Source organism: Tursiops truncatus, chromosome 2 (assembly GCF_011762595.2).
Source record: "Tursiops truncatus isolate mTurTru1 chromosome 2, mTurTru1.mat.Y, whole genome shotgun sequence".
Classification (NCBI taxonomy): domain Eukaryota; kingdom Metazoa; phylum Chordata; class Mammalia; order Artiodactyla; family Delphinidae; genus Tursiops; species Tursiops truncatus.
The window spans coordinates 100,519,771-100,545,974 of NC_047035.1; the positions used below are offsets into that span (position 1 = coordinate 100,519,771).

At 38.7% G+C, this 26,204-nt stretch overlaps 1 protein-coding gene across 5 annotated transcripts in view; it reads right to left on the reverse strand.

Moving 5' to 3' along the window:
* The window catches only part of ALDH1A2 (aldehyde dehydrogenase 1 family member A2), a 342,743-nt gene that overhangs the window by 22,307 nt on the left and 294,232 nt on the right, over positions 1 to 26,204 (reverse strand). For all 5 annotated transcript variants that reach the window (XM_073801066.1, XM_073801068.1, XM_073801067.1 and 2 more), the window contains 3 exons: positions 19,250 to 19,311; positions 17,122 to 17,250; positions 16,882 to 16,995 (listed from right to left, as the gene is read on the reverse strand). In XM_073801066.1, coding sequence (XP_073657167.1) covers positions 16,882 to 16,995; positions 17,122 to 17,250; positions 19,250 to 19,311 — 305 coding nt within the window. The remainder of the gene's footprint in view (positions 1 to 16,881; positions 16,996 to 17,121; positions 17,251 to 19,249; positions 19,312 to 26,204) is intronic.

Below are 26,204 nucleotides of genomic sequence, written 5' to 3' on the forward strand. Positions count from 1 at the left end.
TTTAGTAGTTTCTGAACCTAAGAAGATCCAGCCATTCCACTGCTAGGCATTTACCCAAGAGAAAAAAAGAATCAATCAATCTATCTAACTATCCACCTACATGCACACGCGCGCGCGCGGACACGGACACACACACACACACACACACACACACACACACACACACACACACACACACACACACACACGGACTGGCACATAAAATGTTCACAGGAGCTTTTATGTATAGTAGTTCCAAACTGGAAACAACCTAAATGTCCATCAACAGGCAGATGAACAAATTGTGATGTATCCATAAAATCGAACACTACTCAGCAATAAAGAGGAATTAATCTTTGATATATATGCAAAAATGTGCATGGATCTGAAAATAATTGTGCTGAGTAAAAACAGTCAGACAAAACAGTACATACTGTATGTTTCTATTTACATAAAATTCTAGAAAATGCAAATGACCTACAGTGGCATAAAGCAGATCAGTGCCTGGGAATGGGAATGGGGGGAGGAGCAGAGCGAAAGACGCAAGCGAGATTACACAGGGGCAGTAGGAAACGTTTGAGGCTGATGGATGTATGTACTATGTGAACTGTGGTGATGGTTTCACAGGTGGATACATACGTCAAAACTTACCAAACTGTACACTTTATGTGAAATTTATTGTATATCAATTATACCTCAATAAAGCTGTTAATAAAGATATATTAAGCAATAAAAATGTTACTTTATTAGAGTAATTATGCCACACTTCTTTTTGTTGACCTTTGTGAATTATTGGTGGGGAAATGATATTGAATCCACATGACTATTTAAAATATGATTTAATGGTTTTAATTAAAGTTAAATGCATTAGAATAGGTTAATTAAATTTTAAAATAATTAAAGCCTGAAAGGGAAAGAGAACAAGTGAAAAGGAAAAAAAACTAAACTTAAGGGAAAGCAAAAGGTGGTGAAAACAAAGAACAGATTAGAAGCCAATAAAAGAAATTATTGGAAGTAAAAGGGTGGTAAAATTTGAGACCATCAATCTAAATAAGAATAAAGCATCATACTCATTATAGAAATTGACCAGTTCTCAGTTATCTGCACAGATAGAACAAAATCGTTGAGCTAAGATCTCATTGGGTAGACAAGGGAAGGGTGGTCATTTTTGTCAGAAGAAATGACATGTGCAAAGTCACAGAACTGTGGGGACTTCCCTGGCATTGCAGTGGTTAAGAATCCACCTGCCAATGTGGGGGACACGGGTTCAATCCCTGGTCCGGGAAGATCCCACATGCCACGGAGCAACTCAGCCCGTGAGCCACACTACTGAGCCTGTGCTCTAGAGCCCTCAAGCCACAACTACTGAGCCCGTGTGCTGCAACTACTGAAGCCCACGTGCCGCAACTACTGAGCCCACGTGCCGCAACTACTGAAGCCCATGCGTCTAGAGCCCATGCTCCGCAACGAGAGGCCACCACAATGAGAAGCCCATGCACCGCAAGGAAGAGTAGCCCCACTCACCACAACCAGAGAAAGCCCATGCATAACAATGAAGACCCAATGCAGCCGAAAAAAAAAAATTAAAAATCAGTTTATTCAAGCAAGCACCCAGGCAATCTTCCAAAAAAGTGAAATAGAAAAGCAAAACAAAACAAAAATAAACATGTATTAGAAGACAAAAATATTTGTAAAATATTTATAAAAGTCATAAAACAAAAGGAAAGTAAAATTTCTAGAGGAAAGCAGGAATTAGTTTTCGACAGACATATCCTTTGCAAATAGATTCAACTAGAATCAATCAGATTCAACTAATATTCACTGAATTCTTACAATGTGACAGCAATAGGACTGGAACTTTCAAATACACTATCTCCATTAATCCACAAGTAAACATGTAAGCAGTTCTTCATAACCCCTCTTAACAGATGAATGAGAGATCAGAAAGACTAAATAATATGCCAAAGAGAGCTGGGATCTGATCCAAGCTTGGTTGAACCCAGCCCCCTTCTATATTACACCACATTTTCCCAAGACTACATTGTTATACAAATTTCATTTAACAATAAATAGAAAACAGTAACAGCTACTATTTATTGACACTTTGCTAAGGGCCAGGCCCTGTGCTGCATACTTTAGATACACTAGCTTACTTCCTCCTCACACCCGATGAGTCAGGTACAGTCATCCCTTACCTACAGACGGAATCTGAGGGTGGGAAAGATTACATATTAACATGTACAGTGAACAAATGCACACTACCATGAGAGAGGTTTAAATTATGTCTAGTTTTCTCATCTAGATCTGATATTTAATCTTGATTGCTTTTAGTATGATTTGAAGACTATGTTTGGCATTTCTTACTGAAAAAATACCTTCCTCTAGTTTTCTTAGAGGTAGTGTGATGCAGCATTCTTTCAAGCTTTCATTTTAGCAGAGCCATGAGGAGTACTTTATTTTTCTTTCAGAGACTCTAAATAAAGGATTGAAAGAAATAAACTCAAGGTGAACTTCATTAAAGCTCTAAACTCCCTAATATAAAATCCTGTGAGGAGGTCTTTGTTGATCGTGAGATGGATCAGATTGACTATTAACCCTTCGGCTCAGTTATTACCTTTGCTTATCATAAACCACTGGATAGTTTTGTAGATGGAAATTAACTTGGCCTGAATGTAGGTGAGAGTAATATAATCTGAGCATTAGAAAGATGATTTACGGAAAATGGGTATACGGGAAAACCTAATATTTTTCCTCGCTTTTGCACACTTGTGTGTCCCTTAAGTATAAAAATACTTCCACCAGAACACTGGAATTATGTGTTTAGCAGTCACTGACTGAACATCTGGTGTCCAGCACTAGATCACTCTACCAAGTGTTCGGGGCACGAGGAAATCAGACACCCACTAACTCCTCAACAAGTCCCATCTGTTGTGATTTAGATTCATAGGGCTATTTTTTCCCCCATCTCTATTAGCCTTTTCACTTTAGAAGAGATTTTAAGGATATACTGAATTAGTATAAAATCCACAGCTCTGGAGTTAAAATGCCTGTTAAAAGCAGAGCTGACTAAAATGCAAAAAACAAAAACTGCATTTGCTATTGAGAGGCAACAGTGAAACCTAACATCCCATTTTACATTCCAGCAAAATATGTATCAAGCCTTTTGAAAGTGCTGGACTATCAGGCATGGGAAATGATTCTGAGAATTGAATGATACCAGTGTTTGATGATTCTTCGCCAATATCAAGCAATACATTACTCACAAGGGTCCCCACAGCTGGGGTTCCTTCCCCACAAGTCCTTTTCGTACTTTGGCTCCCATACCATACCACCATAATTTCATTTTCTCCAAAGAGAAAAGGAAGATAGACCTATATTTCCCACAGTTGTGAGTACTAACAACTGTGGAATTAAGATGTAGAATTATCTTTTTCTTAAATGGTGTTACCTTTGAATGAAATAGCTTTTCGTTTGAATTTAAGCATCTTGAATAAATTATATTTCTCCTTAATGTACAGATATAGATACATTTGAAAACCATGTTGAGCAAAAGAATTTTAGTTCTAGCCTTGGTCTTAGAAGGCATCTTCAATAAGGAAGTATTAAGAGAAATGGTGCAGAATTCTTCTTCTCTTTCTCCATGCTCCCATACACATCACACTATACTAGTTACATATTCGCAGACTATCACTGGGTTAGACTGAATTGCACAATTTCTCTAAGGTCTAACATTGTAGCTGATATTTAGTAAGTGCTCAATAAATATTTGCGGAGTGGACAAGACAGCTTAGGTTTAAAACTGTAAGTTCTATGCCAGAGATCATCCACTGGAAGCCCTATAATGTATCGAATAAGATTTCAAGAGGCTAAAGATGCGATTTTAAAGTAAATTTTAGAAAAAAGGAAAAAAAGTTGAGCTAGCATAGTGTCTATGACCTTTCAGAATTACATACGTTTGACCATGCTTTGAACAGAATATGTTCCACTGATATTATCCTTCCTAAGTATCCCCTTTGATATGTCATTCCTGATTTTAATGGCTCCCTCCTTCTATGGTACCGAGTACAGCCCCTTAGCAGCATAGCACTGTCATTTGAAGTATAAGCTCTGGGTATGATTCTCAGACCCACAACTTACTAGCACGTGACTACGGGCAGGTAATTTAACCTCTCCTAGCCACACTTGCTCAACTGTGTATCTCCTAGAGCTACTGTAAAGATGTAGTGAGATGATATATGCAAAGCACTTAGCAGGTATCTGGCATACAGTAAGTGCTCAATCGATGTTGGCTATTAATATCCACAATTTTAAGCCTTATATACTTCTTTAAAAACATCCATTTTTAACAGCTTTATTGAGATATAATTCATATACCATAAAATCTACCTTTTGAACTTTAAAATTCAATTTTAGTATATTCAGACAATTGTGCAATCATCTCAATGATTACTAGTATCTAATTCCAGAACATTTCATATCTATTAGTAGTCATTCCCCATTCTCCCCTTTTTCCTGCCCCTGGAAACTACTAATCTACTTTCTGTCTATAGATCTGCCTATACTTGAGACTTCATAGAAATAGGATCGCACGACATGTGGCCTTTTGTGACTGGCTTCTTTCATTTAGCATGTTTTTAAGGTTCACCCATGTCGGCCTCTATTAGTACTTCCTTCTTTTCTGTGACTGAATAATATTCCACTGTATGGATATGGGTACACCCACATTTTGCTTATCAACTCATCATTTGATGGCTATCTTGATTGTTTCCACTTTTTGGGAATTAGGAATAATATTTCTGTATGTTTCTGTGTGGTGTTTGATTTTGTCAAATGCTTTTTTCCATGTCTATGGAGATGATGGTGTGGTTTTGTCCTTTATTCTATCCATATGGAATATTACATTGACTGATTTTTTGGATATTAAACTAACCTTCCATTCCTGGGATAAATCCCACTTGGTCATGGTATATAATCCTTTAAGTTGCTGATTTCTGTTTGCTAGTATTTTGTTGAGGATTCTTGCATCTATATTCATAAAGGATACTGGTGTAGAGTTTCCATGGGATGTCTTTGTCTGAAAGGTCTTCTATTATCTGGCCTCAATTTTTAAACTGAGAATTATTTTCAATGGCTTGATTTGCAGAATATTACTTTCTAGTTCATCTGCCTCCCAACCTTTCTCTCCAACCCCTTCCCTATCCCTATTCTACTCCACTAAGACTTTCTGTACACTCCAGCTTCTAGTTGTTGACTAATTCTACTTCTTCTCCGTTCACTCTACTTACCCATATCTTACAAAACCTGTATCAAATCCCTCTTTCTCTTGAAGCCTTGACAGATCATCCAACTCACAGAGCTCTCTCATTTTTTAGAATGCTAATGACATATTACAAACTAACATTTGCTTGTTGCTTACAACTTATAAAACTCATTGTGCATTTAATTCTCACAACCCTGAGAAATGTGTGCTTACTATTAAGCAAATTTTGTACAGAATTAAGTGGTCCATAATTATATAGCTACAAAGTAAAAAACATTAAACCCTAAGCTATTAGTGACATTTTGAAGAAAGTGTTCCACTGATATATCACCTTCTAGCTCTGAGATTAAGCTTTTATTTCTCAAATTCAGTCTTCCCTCCTTCGTGTACCCAATAAATACTTATAATTCATGCTGACTACACATCAGATGCTACGCGGGGTAGTGAGAAGAATGACTAAAGGATAGAGTCCAAAGAGAATGCAAACCACCACTACCCCAAAATCGGTATGTTTGAGCAGAAACTGTAATCTTCAAAAATTAATGCTAAAAAATCGCCACTAAACTGATAAGCAAATTATCTCACCCCAAAAGATTAGAAATTAGTGTTTTATAGGCAAATCTTGCATAGAAATGTTATCATTTGTATAATAAATAAAATTAAAATAATTTTTTTAAAAGATTAGAAATTAGTCATTTATGGGATTAAAATACTTTAAAAATATTCTACACTGAAGAAACCAATGACTTTTAAATCCAAACATCGTTAGGGTTGTATTCTTAAGACTTTAGTTGTATCAACAGAAGTATATAAATTTGTAACCTCATTGAGTATAATATATTCAATTTGAGACAATGATAAACTATGAGAATCGGTGACCTACCTGACACCTACCTAACCAAAGGCAATTTAGAATATCAATGGTGATTATAGGAAACTTTTGAAATCCTCAAACTTACACAGCTCTAAAATTTCCCAAACTGAATGGAGCACCTATTTCAATTGGTAATTTGATGCTTCCAAACATTAACAGAGCTTACTTTCAGGAGACCCAAAGAGCTGTGGGAAATAGAGACTCCACTCTTAAAGGGCACACACAACACATGTTCTGAGACCAAAGGCAGCAGCAGTAATTTGAAAGTAGCCTGGGTCATACCCACCTGCTGATCTTAGAGAGCCTACCAGAGAGGAAGGGGGCAACTGGGGCTCACCCTGGGGACACCAACGCTGGCAACAACCATTTTGGGGAGCTCATTCTACCACGAGGGCACTGCTATTGGCAACTGCCATTTTGGAATTCACCCTCTAGCTTATTAGCACCAAGACCTGGCCCTGCCCATCAACCAGTAACCACCAGTCCTGGGACACCCCAGTCCTAGCACATAGTGGTGCAGGGACACAGTCCCACCTACTAGCAGGGCTGTTGCCATAGGACACCCTGAGCCCCAAGATGCCCTGGAACTGGCCCCAGCCACCAGAGGGCCCAGGGCCCTGCTATACCCACCAGTGGGCCAGCACTAGCCCCAGGCCCCCAGGACCTTGCAGCCAGCTGTCGGGACTGGCCCAATCCATCAGTGGGCTGGCACTAGCCCCAGGACCCAGCCTCACTCACCAGTGGGTGAGTACCAAGCTCTGGGATCCCTTGGGCCCAGCCACACCCAGCACTGGTCAAGACCCAGACCACTCACCAGCAGGCTGACACTAGCTCCGAGACTCCTGCCCCTGCAACCTGCCACCCCCTCCCCTGGGACCCAGCTCTGCCCACCAGTGGTCCAGCACTAGCCCCAGAACCTCTGAAGCTCTGCAACAAGGTGCCCTGTGACCCAGTCCTGCCCACCAATGGGCCAGCACCAGGACCACAAATCCCATGCCCTGTGTAGCCAGTTATGCCAGGACCTCACCCTGCCCACCAGCAGCCAGCAGCCTCCACATTAGGCAGAGCCTATCAACCAATCAGGCCAGGGGCCAGCCATGCCTACAAGTAGGCTAACAGTAGTCAGCTCGCCACAACAGAAGGGCCCACAAAACCCACACAGAGGGCCCCCTAGGGCAGGTAGCTCTGCTGAACAAAGGGGAATGTGCTGCTGGGTCCCATAGGATGTCTCCTACATAAGGCCACTTTGCCAAGATCAGGAAACATAACCAACATACCAAATACATAGAAATAGAAAATTAGGCAAAATGAGGTGACAAAGGAATATGTTCCAAATGAAAGAACAAGATAAAACACCGGAAGAACTAAGTGAACTGGAGGTAAGCAATCTACCCAATAAAGAGTTCAAGGTAATAATCATAAAGATGCTCAAAGAACTTAGAAGAAGAACAGATGAACACAATGAGAATTTTGACAAAGAGTTAGAAAATATAAAGAGGAACCAAACAGAGCTGAAGAATACAATAACTGAAATAAAAAATACACTGGAAGGCATCAACAGTAGATTGTATGATACAGAGGAACAGATCAGTGAACTAGAAGACAGAGGAGGGGATATCACCCAAGCAAAAAAAGAAAAAAGACTTTTTAAAAATAAGGACAGTTTAAGAGACCTCTGGGACAACATCAAATGTGCCGGTGGTCCCAGAAAAATAAAGAGAGAAAGGGGCAGAGAACATATTTGAAGACATAATAGCTGAAAACTCCCCTAACCTGGGAAAGGAAGCACAGAGAGTCCCATACAGGATTAATGCAAAGAGGAACATACCAAGGCACATTGTAATTAAAATGACAAAAATTGAAGATAAAGAGAGAATATTTAAAACAGCAAAGGAAAAACAACTAGTTATATACAAGGGAATTCCCGTAAGGCTATGAGCTGACTTTTCAGCACAAACTCTGCAGGCCAGAAGGGAGTGGCATGATATGTTTAAAATGATGAAAGGAAAAAACCAAGAATACCCAGCAAGACTATCATTCATAGTTGAAGGGGAGATCAAGAGTTTTACCGACAAGTAAAAGCTAAAAGTGTTCAGTGGCACAAAACAGGCTTTATAAATGTTAAAGGGACTTCTCTAAGCAGAAAAGAAAAGGCCACAATTGGAAATATGAAAAGTATGAGAGGGAAAAACCTCATTGGTAAAGGCAAATATACGATAAAGAGAGCAGATCAACCACTTATAAAGCTAGCAGGAAAATTAAAAGACAAAAGTAGTAAAATCATCTATATCCACAATAAGTAGTTAAGGGATACACAAAACAAAACTTATCAACCTGGTTTCTCTGATTCATCTCTGCTAGTTCATATGCTTGCTGGTGAAGGCTAGGCCCAGCATTGGAATGAAAGCTGCTAATTGGGAAAATCCTGAAAGGTCTCTAGAGTTAAAGCTAGAGACCAGCCCGCTAAGTTATGTGATCAGGCTCAGGCAACTGCTAGACAACTTCATCAAGCAATTCCTAGGACTTTTCCAAAGCCTGTTGACTGGGACAAAATTCAAGCTTGCACGCAAATCTGATGAATCTGTTCATGACTATTATAATTAACTCCAGATTGTTAAGGGAAATTCTGGTCTTCCTTCAAATGTTGATCCCACCTGGGGAGCCTCTAATTTTATGTTTATCAATAGGATGAACCGGGACCTTTCCCTTCCCAAACTCCAGATTGTTAAGGAAAATTCTGGTCTTCCTTCAAATGTTGATCCCACCTGGGGAGCCTCTAATTTTATGTTTATCAATAGGATGAACTAAAGGACCAGGATGGAATGGGAAACTATGTCCACTTCAGATTTAGGTAATCTGGTGAACCAGCTCTCTTGCACTCTAGAGCAGTCACCTAAAAGGAAGACCAACAAAATTCTTAATCTTCAACTCCAGCAAATGAAGGTCCCTAAATGAAACCAAAACCCTCCTAAGTTTCTGCTATCTTTGCAAAACAGCCGGGACACTGGAAAAGAGATTGTTATAAATTCGAGCACTTCTGGCACCTTGAGGCCTCTAACCAGTTTTTCCATTGCTCTCCCAGTCCTCAAGGAAGTGGCTCTGAGGAACTACAGGGGATCTTCCCAATCCTCCCTCTTAACCATCTTAGGGAAATGTTTCTCCAGATTGGGGCTGAATCTCCTCCAGTCCTAACTGACACCAAAGCCAACACACCCGGTGCTCAACTCTGCTACTATAAAGCAGCCCCTGCCTTGGAGTACTGAACAGTTCAAATATCAGGGATCTCTACTGAACCACAAGAGGTTCCTGTCTTTGAACCTATACCCTTTTGTTTAGACCCTTTGAGAAATACATACTCTTTTCTCCTTAGTTCCTCCACCCCTATCCATTTTTAGCTAAGACTTCTTAGGGAAGTATCATGCCAGAATTTCTTTCTCCCAAAACAGGAGAAAAATTCATTACTGCCACTGCCCGTTTAGTGAAAGCCACCAAGAAAACTATTATGGGATCCCCTTTAACCATTTTTGTACCTCATGCAGTAAAAGCTCACCTGAATTCTCATCATATTCAACAATTCTCAGTCACAGCTGCCTCACCTCCTCTGAAGTCTTTTTGTTAACTGCTCCTCACATCACTCTTTTACAGAGTGACGGTAACCCTGCTACTCTTCTCCCCTCTGTCACTGATGAAGTCCCTCATGACTGCTTAACGCTGATAGATCACCTCGCGACTCCTTGAGATGATCTGCAGGGAAATGCTTTGGGTAACACTGATTTCTCATGGTTCACTGATGGTTTCTATTTAAAAAGTGACAATGACAAATATTGTGCTGGACATGCTATTACAACTCCTTTTAATGTTGTTGAAGCAGCATCTTTACTTATGGCTACTTTGGCGTAACAGGCTGAATTATGTGCTCTTACACAGGCTTGTACTTCAGCCAAGGACAAAAGTGCCACTGATAGTAGATGTGCTTTCAGAGTAGCTCATACTTTTGGAATGTTGTGGAAGCAGTATGGCTTCCTTACTTGTAGTGGAAATAAAATTTTAAATGGCTCTTATATTCAGGAATTGCTAGATGCAATACTTTCATCTGCTGCTTTAGCTATTATTAAGATTCTAAAGTTGACTTTCTGGAAGCTAAAAGAAATCACCTTGTTGACATTTCCACAAGGAATGCTGTCCTTAAAGGAACCAACAACAGCCAAACCTCTGGCATGGTCCAAAGAGATATTTCCCCAAATTATAACTTAGAAAAACTGGTTAGAGAAGCTGAACACAATTGGCCTCAGAGAAGGAAAAACAAGACTGGAAGTTCAACAATTCTTGGTTTGACAAAAAGAGAAAGCTCTGGTTTGGACCAAATAACAACTCAGTCCTAGCAGTGATTCTAGAATTCCCAATCCTAACCACTGTACATACATTAAACCATTGGTCTACTGACATAATGATAGCATTCATGAATCAATATTGGTGAAGAAACATTAAGGCTGCAAGAAGTTCCTACCTCACTTATCCCACGCGTCTGAAATATAACCCAGAGAAGCCTGTTTGCACTGCTTCCGGACATTTCAAACTGCCTAATAACCATTTGAGGTCTGGAAAAAGCATTTCATACAACTTCCTCTGTCTCATGAATATAAATATGTTTTAGTCCTGGTCTGTCTGTTTTCACACTGGGCTGAAGGCATCTCTTGCAGACAGGCTACTGCCTCTTCTGTGGCTGAAGTCCCTTTGAAAAAGATTATCCTTACCTGGGTAACTCCTCTTGAACTTCATAGTGATCAAGGAACTCATCTTACTAGTCAGTACTTTGACAACTGTGCACTGTTTGGCCAGTTTTACAACGCTTTCACCATGTGTACCACTGTTAACCCTCTAGTTTAGTCAAATGCACTAATGATATTATTAAGACTCAAACGGCAAATTTGTAGAGTCCCTAAAAACACCTTGGCCAAAAGCATTGCCATAGGTCCTTCTAAATCTTAGATCCATCCCTTTTGGAACTCATAAACTCTCATACTTTGAAACAGTCATAGAATACCCAATGAACTTGGCTCCTGCCCCTTTTGACTCACTGATAAGAGAGATACTGCAATATTGCAAAGGCCTAATTGCTTCTATTAAAAATAACCATGTTTTGTTAGAGCAATCTTTTTTACAGTGTGCTCTTGGGAGACAAAGACGTTCAGCATCACACCTTACACCCTGGAGATTTTATCTAATTGGAAAAGACCTCCAGAAAGACTTTCTCCAACCTTGCTGGAAAGATCCCCTATCTGGTACTGCTAACCAACCCCTGTGCCACTGAACTCCAGGGAATAGACTTTTGGATTCACGTGATACACTAAAAGAAAGCACCAAACCCTGACTGGACCTGCATATCATCTGGGGTCCTGAAAGTAAAAATTTTCTAGAATTGAAGCAGACAACACCTGATGAGATAGCTTTCTCAAGATAATCTGGACCAGTCCTGTTGGAAGCTTGCCTGCCAGACCTTTAATGATGACATAACACTTCAGAAGATCTCCTATGTCTACGATCTTGATAACACATGGATTTTACACAAAAAGTGCCTGAGAGTTCTCCCTCCTATCCCTCCTTGTTACTAGAATGCGACCTCAATAGGTTTTCAATCTGTGTACTTTCCCTCTGACATGGGAAACTACACCCAAGGTCCTTCCGTGCATTGAGAGACAAAAAGCTGCTGAAACCAGAAAACTGGACTCTTGATCAGCAATGCTTTCAGAGAAAGCTCTTGATCAAACGGGGGAAGTGTAAAAATTAATAAACAGAAACCTCAATTAAGATAGAGTTGGGAGACCAGAAAGGGGAGCTCTAACACCTATGACAAGAGTAGAGCCTAACAGGAAAAAGAAAGACTTCCTCTTCTTGCCTGGCAAGAGCTCATCCAATTAGAGGAGACTGTCACAACCTCAGCCAATGAAAAGCCACTATACTTCAAACTGTCAATTTCTCCAACGGACTCTGTTTACTATAGCCCTCGAATTTCCCTTTCCCTTCTTTAAGAGTCCTCTCCTTGCTGTGGAAGGACTTGCATGTGGTTTGCCATGGTTGCAGACCCCAAACTGCAATTCTTTGCTGATTCTGAATAAACCCATTTTGGCTGTAGGAATAACTGGCAGTCTATTTGTCAAAAACTGTCACTGGACTTGCCCTCTCATGGTAAACTAGAAAGGTACAAGGAATTGCTTTCTTTAAATGAGATATCAGGCAGTATGGGACTGTGATTCTAGAGATAAAAGAAACAAACAAGGGAAGACCTTTCTGCCAAAAGACTTTCTAGATTGCAGCATGGGATGGGGAGACCAAAGTAGAACACGGTGGTCTCACTGAATTGATGAAATAGATCAGAGTTTAGAGAGAATAAGGTGGTTAAAATGTGAGGGGCTTAGTACCAGAGGGAGACAATGCAGTCAAGAAACCTTATGGGGGTCCCACCAAGTCTTTGGCTGAAGGCTAAACTGGGTATACATATGGTGAAACTCCACAAGACTGGATAAAGAACAAAGACCAGGTAATTTGTATGCTGAATAATCCCCAGAGCTCATACAGAGTTGGGGACATTTGAGTTCTGACTAGCCAGAGTGGAAAGACCTAGCTGAACACTGAGAACATTCAGCAGAAACTCCAGAAGGATCCCAACTTAGTAATCTTAATAAAGTTTAGTATCTTAGTAAAAGATAAGCTAGTACTTAACAAAGCTTAAAATTAAGTGTCAAAAGGGTCAAGCTGTACTGCAAGCGACTTAACCACTTTACAGAAGAAAGTCCAGCACTCTTTAAAGAAAGAAAACAAAATCCACATGTTCAATAAGGTAATGGTCACAATGTTCAGCATTCTTTCAAAAATTAACAGACATGAAAAAAGTATATATATTTGAAAAATAACTGCCAAAGTTTTCCAAATTTGATGAAAATATAAACTCATAGATCCAAGAATTTCCAATGAACCTCAAATGGGAAGAAAAACAAAGAAAACTACACAGAAGCACATCATAATCAAATTGTTGAAAATCAGTAAAAAGAAAACATTTTTAAAGCCCCCAGAGAAAAAAAGTTATATACAGTAAAACAAAGATAAGAATGACTGCTAACTTCTTATCAGAAACAGAGCAAGTCATAAAAAAACAGAATGACATCTTTCAAGTGTTGAAAGTAAAATAAAATAAAATAAAAACTGTTGAATCAGAATTTTATATTCAGGAAAAAGTCATAAAAAATGAAAACAAAATAAAGACATTTTCAGACAAACAGAAGCTGAGAGAATTTTTCACTAACGGACCGGCACTATAAGAAATGCTAAAGAAAGATCTTTATATAGAAGGAAAATGATATCAGAAAGAAACATGGACCAAACCCCCCCCCCAAAAAAAAGAAGAGGGTCAGAAAAGGCAAGTATGTGAGTAAATGTAAAATAATTTTGTTTTCTCATTTAAAAATTTTTTTGAAAAGATAGTTGACTTTTTAAAACAAAAAGTGTAGCAATGTACTATGGGCTATATAACGTACATCAGTAGTGAATTATAGAACAACAGTAGCATGAAGGATGGAATGAGAAATATAAGAATTCTGTTGTACTGTTATTACATTATATATGAAGTAACATAATACTTTTAAATAATAGACTGTGATTAAGATGCATGTTGTAATTACTAAAGCAAGCACTTTAAAAAGAGGCTTAGCTGGGGCACCCCTGGTGGCGCAGTGGTTGGGAATCCGTCTGCCAATGCAGGGGACACAGGTTTGAGCCCTGGTCCGTGGAGATCCCACATGCCGCAAAGCAACTAAGCCTGTGAGCCACAACTACTGAGCCTGCACTCTAGAGCCCACAAGCCACAACTACTGAGCCTATGCACCACAACTACTGAGCCTGTGCTCTGGAGCCCGTGAGCCACAACTACTGAGCCCGCATGCCACAACTACTGAGGCCCACACACCTAGAGCCCGTGCTCCACAACGAGAGAAGCTACTGCAATAAGAAGCCTGCGCACTGCAGCAAAGAGTGGCACCCGCTCACCGCAACTAGAGAAAAGCCTGCACACAGCAACAAAGACACAACACAGCCAAAAATAAAACTAAATAAAATAAATAAATTTATATAAAAAAGAGGCTTAGCTAATAATCCAAAATAAAAGATAAAATGGAGTACTAAATTCATCCAAAATAAGGCAGAAAAAGAGGAGAAAAAGAACAAAAAGCAAATGGGACAAGTAGAAAATAAAATCAAAATGGGAGATTCAAACCCAATCATATCAAAAATTCGTTAAATACTGAACAACAACCCCCTCACCAAAAAAAAAAAAAAATCAGGCACAGGAGAGTACATATTGTATCAGTCCATTTATGTGAACTAATAGAATAAGAAAAATTAATAAAAAGGGTCAGTGGTTGCCTGGGGCCAAAGGTATGACAAATCTTTTTAGGGTATGGAAATATTCTATATCTTAATTTGAGTGATGGTTACATGACTGTGTACATTTGGTACTTAAATGGGTGCATTTTACTGTGTGTAAATTATACTTCAATGAAGTCTTTTTAAAAGTTTAAAAACTTTTTAAATGGCAAAACAGAGATTTAAACCCAGGCAACTTGGCAACAAGCACTTATGTTCTTATTGATTCACTATGTCACTTCTTGTCTGGCCTGAAAGATTAAGTCATCATTTCAATATAACTTTCCAATACATGGTACTGTGACTTAAAAAAAAAAAGTGCTCAGTTTTTAAACTGAAATATCCTTGGAACAAAAAGTTAAATCCCCAGAAATTAATTTATCAAGAAAAGCCTAACACGTAAATGATGATATCAGTGATGAACATTATAGGACAAATAAATGAAGAGATTTATATTATGTTCCTAGATGAGAAGTCAATCTTCTAGAGAGAGCACTTATCCCTCAATTTAATATAGACAGGTAATATGACACCAATCAAAATTCCAATGAGAGTTTTGTAGAGGAAGGTAAGATACTTGGAAAACTAATTTGATATTTTATCTGAAAGAATGGGAAAGAATAGCCAAAAGGTTCTGAAAAATCAAATAAGAGGGCATCTTGCCTACCATATTACAACACATCTTTTAAAACCTAATAATTAAAGCAACCTGGTACTAGTGAAAATACTGAGGACTGATGTTACAGAGATGGCAACATAGGTTGTTCCAGACTTTGCTTCCCTTCACGAGAAGCATAACTAACAACTATTAAAAAAAACAAGACATCACTGAGAGAATCCTAGAACACAAGGTTAAGCCTGAAGCACTCCCCTGCACCACAGAGACCCAGACAGACTCCATTAGAAGGGTTATGAAAAGCGGCCTACACTGTGACCGCATTGCCCCTCCCCCAGGCCATTGCAGCACCATGTGAAGAGATCTCTCTGGACCCTCTGGTTCCTCCAGTGGGAAAAGAGAAGCCAGAATTGTGAGTTAATTTGTGGGAGCCACTACTCTGATCTCGTACCACAGGGATCGCAGGAGACTCTGCAGAGCTCAAGCACTGGGAACGTGACTGTGACAGTGAAGCGGGTAGGGGCTTGCAGCACACAAATCTTGGCAGGCTGAATTCCTACCTGCGGTGACCAAGCAGTAATCCCAACCAGTGGCTTTGCTCATCTGCAGAACCAAACTGGGGGCACACTCTGATCAGGGAACACAAAGGGTGGCAGATCTGCCTGATTCAGCTACTCAAATAAGGACTTTTGCTAGCCCTAGAGCCCAGTTTGCCCCGCCCAGACAAGGAGCTGAATCACGGCACCACCCACTGTAGAGTGTCTTCCGGCCCCATGTGACCAGAAGGGCTGATAACTCGTGAAAGCTGTGTGGCTCGGTAGTGCTTGAGCCAAGAGGCAGGCAAGCAGAGCTGACTGCCCCCAGAGCAAAGCCAGCACAGGACATGAAGTGCTGGCCTGTAGGCTTGTTCAGCTTATACATTACCTATGGCTACTTCGTGCTCCAGGGGCAGAGTTAAATAGTTGCAGCAGAGACCATATTGCCGGCAAAGTCTACAATATTTGCCAACTGGCCTTTTACAGAAAAACTTTGCTGACCTCTACTCTATATCACCCCTTATGGCTCATGGCCATAGTAAGCTGCAAACTGCATCTACAGGATTTGCTGATATAATAAGACCAGAGATTAATTTAGATCTCCAGTTCTTTATATTTTTTTTTAAGATTTTTTTGATGTGGACCATTTTTAAAGTCTTTATTGAATTTGTTACAATTCTGCTTCTATTTTATGTCCGCGAGGCATGTGGGATCTCAGCTCCCCAACCAGGGATCAAACCCGCACCCCCCTGCATTGGAAGGTGAACTCTTAACCACTGGACCGCCAGGGAAGTCCCTAGATCTCCAGTTCTTATCTTATGATCTTGATTTAAGAAAGTGTTCAGAATCCCAGCTTCTGGGACACTTTTGTGGGACAGTTTGTTAGTTTGTTTTTACCTCTGATATGTGTTCCTTTTATTTCAAAATATAATAGGGTTTTGTTTGTTTTTCTGGGACTGGTCTCAGTCCCACAAATGGCATACCAAAAGACCTCAGAGATCTGTGGCATCAAATAGTCAATGTACACCTTTACTTTGACATTCATCAGTCTTCTAGCTATGATACCAACGCTGCTCCTTGAGACCTTGGGCATTCACTGCTCTTTAGGTGTTCAGCCTATGGGTGACATTTTCAATTTTCTCTTAAACCCTCTACTCATTTGCAGAACTGTTCTTCAAGCTATGGTTTCTCAGGCACCTACCTCAGTAGACCCTGTGAACGCAATCTTGTCTATGCCAACGTGAGAAGCTATTGCTGCCCCGGCCGTTGGCCCGTATCCTGGCAAAATATTGATGACTCCCGGTGGAAAGCCAGCCTAACAAAACAGAATTGGAGGAAACGTGGCTTGTGAAAGCTGATGAAGCACGTTAAATCAGATATGCTCCAGTAGGCCCCCACTGTAAGGAGAGTGGGAGCCGCTCCTGAAGTCAGTTTCTCTTACCTCCTTGATGAGGGCTCCCATGTAGAGCGCGCTGAGTGGTGTTTGTTCTGCTGGTTTAATAACTACTGTATTGCCACAGCACAGAGCTGGAGCAATTTTCCAGGCAAACATCAGCAGGGGGAAGTTCCACTGAAAGGCAAAAACTCCAGGTTGATAGATGAACAATATTCCTCCATTACTTTGTTTTCAAGCTGTGACTTCTCAGATGTCTCAGACCAGTCCTCAACATAAATCTTGTCCCACCAGAGTATAGATGTTTGGATTTTTTAATTACTTCATTAAGAACAGAATAGGATTAACCGTGAAAATCTCTCCTGTTCTCTCTGGTCAGCAAATTACTATTTCCAGCTACCCACAAAAAGAAATCTCATGGTAAAAAGGGAGTCTTTGTTTTTTCTTTGTTTTGTTTTGGTTTTTCATTGGTGTTACTTTATATGTTTTTAAAATTAGCCTTTGGTTCCAGTAAGTTCTTGTGTATGAAAACTTCTTCTTGCACTTGTGATTTTTACACCAGGATTTCAGGCTGGTATGAAAGCTCTTCAGTGTGGAAGAACTAGAAGTTAGTGTATATTTCCAGGCAGCACCTTTTTCTTTACCTACATGTATTGTCACAAAACAAATGATTACAAAAAATAAAGTGCATCTACTGATGAGTATGCAAAAGTTTTAGTTTGTCTCTTTGACACTGCAAAAAAAAGCTAATGGAGACTAAAAAATATATGTGAGTATCTGAGTCTGCAGCCTAAAATGGTTTAAACTGATTTTAAAAGGATATTAAGCTTGTATTGTTATAAGTGCAGGCATGAGCCTCAGTACTATCAGGTGTCGTTGATAATTTCATTAAGAAAGAAAACAAAAATCCTGGTCCCCTGGCTTCAGCCCCTGACCACAATGTGTTTCTGCCTGAAGCATCTCAGCTGCCATCCTTGAAAGATTCTCACTGGCCCTGGCAAGCTTGCAAAAATATACAAGTGTCTTGCCTTCACCAAACACCCAATTTCTTTTCCCCTTAGTTGTTTATAAACTTGGGAGTACACAGTGATGTTTTAATTCCATCTACAGTATATAAATCTTGGAGTGCAGTAATTGAGCCGAGCTGGCTGACAAGCGGCTCTTGTCCTGTCAGTGAAAGCTGCAGCTCCAAGAGTCTGGGGAAGGGCAGGAAAAGCAGGTTTGAGTTCCTGCAATTAAGGTGACAGACCTCAACCCTGCTCTGAGCTGAGTAGGATTTCCCTGGGTGGTTTAGGAGCAGAAGAAGTTAAACCAAATCTCTCATCTTCCCTTTTCATTCTCTAATAAATCTCACAGTAACCTAGAGCTTATGGACCACTAAAATAATATATTAATACTTCTCAAAAATCTGTGGTTTCCAAAGCCAAAGATTATCTCGAATTGTTCTCCTATATTTTGAGAAGAGAAAACTTCTTGTCTATACTGTAAGAATTTAAATTGAGCCTTCCCTGAAACCCTTGCCAGAACGATTAGCTAGAATCTTCTGTTGGCAGATTCGATGATGTTTTGTATAGTGCCAAGGCTGTGTATGAGACAGAGAGAAAAAAAAATGTTTAATGTTCCAATCCAAACACTAAGCACTACATATATTTCCCTGTACAAGATACACAACAGCCCGGCATGGTTTCAATTATGACTGTGACGTTAATTGTACTGCTGTGTCTTCTGTAGAGTCTTCTATCTAGATTCTTATGAAAAGAAACAGTGGGAAAGAATGGGATTAAAAGATCATATAAAACAATATGCCTGGAAAAATGGTGAGTCACAGTTCTAAAAAATAAACAAGCAAATATAACAAAGTATTAATTTTCCATAAGCAGAATGGACATCCATAACCAAGGGCAGGTTATTAATACACTAGACTTTGCTTTGCTTATTTTAATCATGAGAATTCCATGACTTGAGAACTCAACTCCTGGTAACAAAGCTGAAACTCTATTAACCTGTTCAAATAAGCATTTGCAGGGAGGCTGTTAAAGATATGTCAACAACATGAACTCAGTTTTTTTTTCCCCCAGTAATGGAAAACACACATTGCTGAGGTCCATGTTTTATGTATCTTTAAGAGAACTGGTTCAAATGAAAATAAATATGAGGCGTGAGGAGATACACTCACTGGGATGATCTGTCCACACACTCCAACAGGTTCGTGTCTTGTAAAGGTAAAATAGTCTCCATCTGAAAGAAACGAGCACCGTCACTACCACAGAGTTCAGACTAGAAGAAAAACTGCAGAGGGAGAACTTGGGTGGCAGCAAAAAGCAGAAATAAAGTTGAGAAAACTTTTTTTTCCATGGTTCCTACTCAACTGTGTATGAAAGCTGGTAGAAGAGCTGTCACTTGGCAAAGGGTTTCTCCAGATATGGTCCCCAGACACCCAAACAGAGTACTGGTAAGAGGCCCTCAAAGGCAAAATAAAAGACAAGTTTATGACACTAGATGCAGTCCTGGGGGTGAAGGGTGGGGCAGGGACGGGGGCAGGCGGGCCAGGGAACTGGAAAATATTAAATATTATATTAAATATTAAAATTATATTTATATATAGAACAGTTGAGTTAAAAACTGAGGTACCTCAAAATTTTAAATAGTTTTCTGAAAGTACTAAAAAAAAAGAAACTAAGTAAAATGCTATTGGATAAATTTAAAATGCTAGGTAACTGGAAAAGGTGAGGTGTAAAAGTAGGATCTATTTCATAACTCAATCCTGGTGTCCAAATGCACTTCCAGGCACTGGGGGAACCCAGGCACGTCTAGGTCTATTTCAAGAAGGCAAAAGTTCACTTCAAAGAAGATTACATCAATAACCCAAAGCCTCCCCCCTCAAGCCAGCCATGGAAATGAGGACAATTTAATAACCTTGTTTTCCCTATAGGAGCAATGGGAAATTGGAATAAATACCCAGGAAATCCAAACCAAATTCTTCTTTAGGAAAATACCATTATGTTTATCTGAATTATTTTAAGTGGCTAATTGAGCCACTTAAACAAGCCGAAGAATGGCTTGTTTTTCTTAGCATAAAGCTTTTCATTTCTGATATTGGGTCTTTGTTTTTCCCTCAGTTGCCAACCCTTTGGCTGCTTCACTGATACTTGTTTTCTCTCTCAAAAGCCATTCACTAGGGAAAGTGAAGACCCTCAGTTAATACTCAGGAAGAGCATTACTATTAGGGATGGGAATGAAAGTGGGGACAGGAGGAGATGCTAATTCTTCCTAGAATTAACAGCTATCTGTTGCTGGTACATCTTTTCAAAGAACTTTTTCTTCCCACATACATTAGCATCCTTTTATCCCCTCTCTTTTTTAAAAAAAAAAATACAAATGGGGTCATATTATTCACAGTCTTCTATACTTTGGTTTTTCCCACTTTTTTCATATAAATCTAATACATTTTTTTAAGCTGCTGAATGTTATTCCACTGGCTCAATAAATAATGGTACCACTGTAAACTGTCCTGAAGGACGACAGAGGTTGCTTTCAGTTCAAGCTATTATAAATAATGCTGTAACACTATCATTTTATATCTCTCTGTGTATCTGTGAAATTTCATGGTCAGAGTGTACATGCATTTCACATTTTGATCAATATTGCCAAATCACTCTTCAGAAAAATTACATAATTCATAATTCCAAAACAACATGTTTTTTTCCCTACCCTTTAACACTGGGGTTTTTCAAACATTTTAATTTTGGTCAACCTGATAGGTAAGAAAATGACAACCTGTTTTGATGATACATGGATTGAATATTTTTTCATGTTTAATGGTCATTTAAAATTTTTTCTTCAGGTTTATATCCTTTCTCATTTTTCTACTAGGTTATTCTTTTTTAATCATTTACAGAACTCTGTGTGTATTAAGAAAATTAGGCCTTTGTCATGTGTATATGCGAAGTTTTACCCTAGTCTGCTACTTGTCTCCTAATTTTGTTTCATGTATATTACTTTAAATGGAAGAATTTAGGAAGTAGGTAAGCTCAGCAACTGTAGGAAGGAAATTATTTTAGAATGTATCTCCACTACAACAAAAAAAATAGCCAAAATGTGGAAACTGTCCACAGGATGACAATAAGAAGTCTGAGTAATATTTTAAAAATCAAGTTTAACTATCTCAGCTTTGTATGCAGACAATTCAAGAACTTTCATAGATATCTTTGTTTACAATAGTGCAAGTTACCACCCTTCTTCAATTTATAAATCTCTGAAAAAGTTTTTTCCTATTAATACGTTTTAATGTTTCACATTTTTTCCCCAGAAGACATAAATGCAATATTAAGCTCCTCTTCCTGGGAAGGTTTTTCACGGGGAGCAAAAACACTGATCAACAGGCTAGAGAGTTTCATTTGCAAGGAAATCCTTCTCAAGTAAACTCCATAATCTGGCTAAGGTGATGGATTCGGGTATTAATCAAAGACCATAGAAAGAGAGTGTAATGTCAAGATGGAGTACAAATGACCTGAGAAAAAAAATGGGAATATGAACTGAAGAACCACACAGGTGTTTATTTTAGCAGCACTAGAATGGTTCAGAGAGAATTCACAGGGCACTTGCACAAGCACAGCATTGTAATTCATGAAGCGTTTCCCCCCTCTACATTCTAAATGCTGAAGAATTTAGTTGTATTACTTTTATTATTTTGAAAGTTACTGAAGGAATGAAAGAGAAGAAAAAATATAGGAAAATCTTAAAAAGCTGACCTCATAAGGAATTGAACTCGACTCCATAACTGATCCCAAGAGAAACTTGAGTTATGGGGAATGAAAACTTTCTTGGATAAACTGTTCACAGATTTGACAATGGCTGGCACAGTGAAAGAAATCGAAGAATCTTCCATCTAAGTTCCTCTAAGCAGTAGATAAATAAAGGGTATTTTGGTGCTTGAGCTCTTCCCAAAACACCGCTGAGTGAAAGAGATAAAGAAAGGGTCCCAGACCTTGTACTCAGTCCGTATTCTCATCTGGTTAGTGGAAGAGGATTCTGAACACCCTTAGTCTGAACAGGGTGCCCAGAACACACGAGAACTATACCTCCTACGTGCACCCTTGGCCAGGGCTGGAGGCACCTCAGAGGTCCCACACAGCTACTATGACCCTGCTCTGGATCTCACCAAGCTTCTAGGCTAAGGTTACCCAAAGGCCAATCACTCAAGAGCCACCTTCTTAATTTTTGCCATGTTCAAGTATCACTTACCCTATTACTTATAATTTCTTAAATTAACTCGTCTTTTAAAAGCTATTTGTCAGCTATTTGTTAGCCTCACCTTAGGGAAAATCTATGAAATAACAGATTTCATGAGCTAGAAATATTTTCTTCTAATATTCTTCAAACCTAATGATTAAAATAAAACATGCTTACTGCATTACTGTGAAGAATCATCTTTAATTTTTATTTTTTATTGAAGTATAGTTGATTTATGTTTCAGGTACACAGCAAAGTGATTCAGTTATAAATATATACATATTCTTTTCGAGATTCTTTCCCATTATAGGTTATTACAAGATATTGAATATAGTTCCCTGTGCTATACAGTAGATCCTTGTTGTTTGTCTATTTTATATATAGTAGTCTGTATCTGTTAATCCCAAATTCCAAGTTTATCCCTCCCCCACCTTTCCCCTTTGGTATGTTTTCTATGTCTGTGAGTCTATTTCTGTTTTGTAAATAAGTTCATTTGTATCATTTTTTTAAGATTCTACATATAAGTGATATCATATGATATTTGCCTTTCTCTGTCTGATTTACTTCACTTAGTATGATAATCTCTAGGCCCATCCACATTGGTGCAAATGGCATTCTTTCTTTCTTTATATGGCTGAGTAATATTCCATTGTGTATATACACACACACGTGTGTGTATGTGTGTGTGTGTGTGTGTGTGTGTGTGTGTGTATGTATGTGTATATATATATATATATATATATATATATATATATATATCTCACATCTTCTTTATCCATTCATCTGTCGATGGACATTTAGATTGCTTCCATGTCTTGGCTATTGTGAATAGTGCTGCTATCAACACTGGGTGCATGATTCTTTCTGAGTTAGAGTTTCCTCCGGACCTATGCCCAGGAGTAGGATTGCTGGATCATATGATAGCTCTATTTTTAGTTTTTTGAGGAACCTCCATACTGTTCTCCATAGTGGCTGCATCAATTTACATTCCCACCAACAGTGTAGGAGGATTCCCTTTTCTCCACACCCTCTCCAGCATTTATTGTTTGTAGACTTTTTGATGATGGCCATTCTGACCTGTGGTTCCGATTTGCATTTCTATAGAATCACCTTGCAGGCTACTGGTGCCACATGTTATGCCATATTGTGCTTCTCGAATTTAAATGTGTACACAAAGCACCTAGAGTTCTTGTTAAAATGCAGATTATGAATCTGTAAATCTAGGGTGGGACCTAAGGGTTGGCATTTCTATAAGCTCCCAGATTATGCCAATGCTTCTGATCCACAGACCACACTCCAAGTAGTGAGGTTCAGAGGAACCAAGCAGGTAAAGAGTAGTCCATGTGTATTGTCATGACCTACAGCTGCTGACTTCATTTCTATTTACTTTTTGCCTCTCTGATAACTAATTTGCCCGAAAGGAGTTTGAAGTGTAGGAGAATCTAAACAATGTTTTTAACACTTTTAAAATAGGAAGATAAGAACAAAAACATATATACTTCTACAGAACCTACAAAATATTTTTACATTCTTGCCTCATTTCATGGTCAAAACAACACTATGGAAAATTAGGGCAAGTACTATTATTAGAAATTTACAATTAGAGAAAATATGGCACAGAGAGGTTAAGTCTAAAGTGATATCACTGGTTAAGTTGTGGCTCCTGCACTTGCATCTGCATCATCAGACTTCAAATTCACTTCCCTCAGAAACATATTAAAGGCTCTTTTGTGAAAAAGATATTGGATTTAGGTGGCTATCACAAACCATGGAATCAGAGTGTAACGTCAAGTAGTGCAAATGGGGGGGAAAAGACAACCCTTTTACGAAGGGTGAAGATGATTCTTTGAGGATGTGGTGTGTGGACAGAGAACTCACATAGACTCTTGTATCTAAAGTTATAAAGGGAACGCTACAGAGCAACAGCCCTCTCCTCAGGTGGGGGAGCCGAAGGCTGAGCACCTCTCTGCATCTGGGGTGAGTCGACTCCAAGAGGGTGTGGAGTGTTACTTCTCCCTCTCTTCTACACCTAAGATGATGTATAATGAGTACTGCTCTCTGCCTAGAAGAAAAATTGCAGCCCATTTTTTCCCATCTTTTACATTAATAACGCTCTCTAAATATGGCAAGATGATTAAAAAGATTGTTCCCTTCATTTCTCTACTTTTGTGCTATAAATCAGCCTGACATAGAAAAAATCTCCATCCAAACTCTGATACTCCATTTGAGGTTATGATGATCTTAGGTCTTCTTACGAAATATGAGGCATTACAGAGAGAGTTCAGACTCAGCAAGAAAAGACTGCATGTGATGAAAATACTAAATAAATGTTCTGAATATCACATTCTGAGACAACAAGTTAGCATATATAACTATGGTAGAGAAAACTAAAGAAGTGATGACACACCGAAACAGAGATACTAATTCACGTTTAGAACGTTTTATCTCTCAGCCTCTTTTCCATTTCACTCAAGTAAAATATACTGTTCTTAAAAGGAGTTTATTTTAAGACACACCCAGAGACAGCTTCTCTTATGTGTTTTCATACCTGAATGTTGTACCCTTTATGAAGAATATAAAAATCTTACAATTAAAAACTCTATTTTACCATGAATTTGGTTGAACTATGGATCAAATTTTACTGAGTATGTATAGATTGAGCCATTTCTAGAATTAAACTAAGAAGAGTCTTTGTCTCTAGAGATGAGTAATAGAAAAACCTCTTCCACATTTGTGAATGTCAAGGCATTATTCTATGTTCTTTGATGGGGGCTCATTAAATTACACAAGCAATATAGCAATTACTTAGTTACTTAGAACAATTTAAATATTTGGATTATTTCTTCAGTGTAAACATTACTTCTTAAAGCAGATTTTATAGTTGTTTGAAAAAAAATTTGACAGAATTATTATTCTCATAAGAATATCTGGCATTGACATAATCTACATATAAACTAGACAGAGTATGATAAGGTAATACCTATGGTCAATGAAATCAGAAGAATCTGAAATGTGCCAGAAATTGAGAAGAAATTTATCAAATATGGACCCCAAGAAATGGCTCCCAGGAATGCATGGATTCTTCAATATACGCAAATCAATCAATGTGATACACCATATTAACAAATTGAAGGATACCATATGATCATCTCAATAGATGCAGAAAAAGCTTTCAACAAAACTCAACACCCATTCATGATAAAAGCCCTCCAGAAAGTAGGCATAGAGGGAACTTACCTCAACATAATAACGGCCATATATGACAAACCCACAGCCAGCATCAGTCGCAGTGGTCAAACACTGAAACCATTTCCACTAAGATCAGGAACAAGACAAGGTTGCCCACTCTCACCACTCTTATTCAACATAGTTTTGCAAGTTTTAGCCACAGCAATCAGAGAAGAAAAGGAAATAAAAGGAATCCAAATCGGAAAAGAAGAAGTAAAGCTGTCACTGTTTGCGGATGACATGATACTATACATAGAGAATCCTAAAGATGCTATCAGAAAACTACTAGAGCTAATCAATGAATTGGGTAAAGTAGCAGGATACAAAATTAATGCACAGAAATCTCTGGCATTCCTATACACAATGTTACTGTGCATTCCAGCTAGGCCAAGGAAAGGAGGTGGTTGTAATGGGGAAAAAAATTAAAGACAGGGACTTTTTTTTTTTCTATTTTAAAAAGTTTTCCCTTTTTGGAGCTATTTACTTAGTCCTCTTCCCATTTTACTTCCTCATATCATTTACTCAGCAATGCAGAAGTATTTTCATAGAACTGATGAAATTTTGCCAAAGTTCTCATCAAAGTTTAGGGTTCACTTACACTGAATTGCCATTTGATTTCTGATGCAAGCTCTCAGGACTTTGTTTGGGCCATCTAAATGTGAAATCTTTCA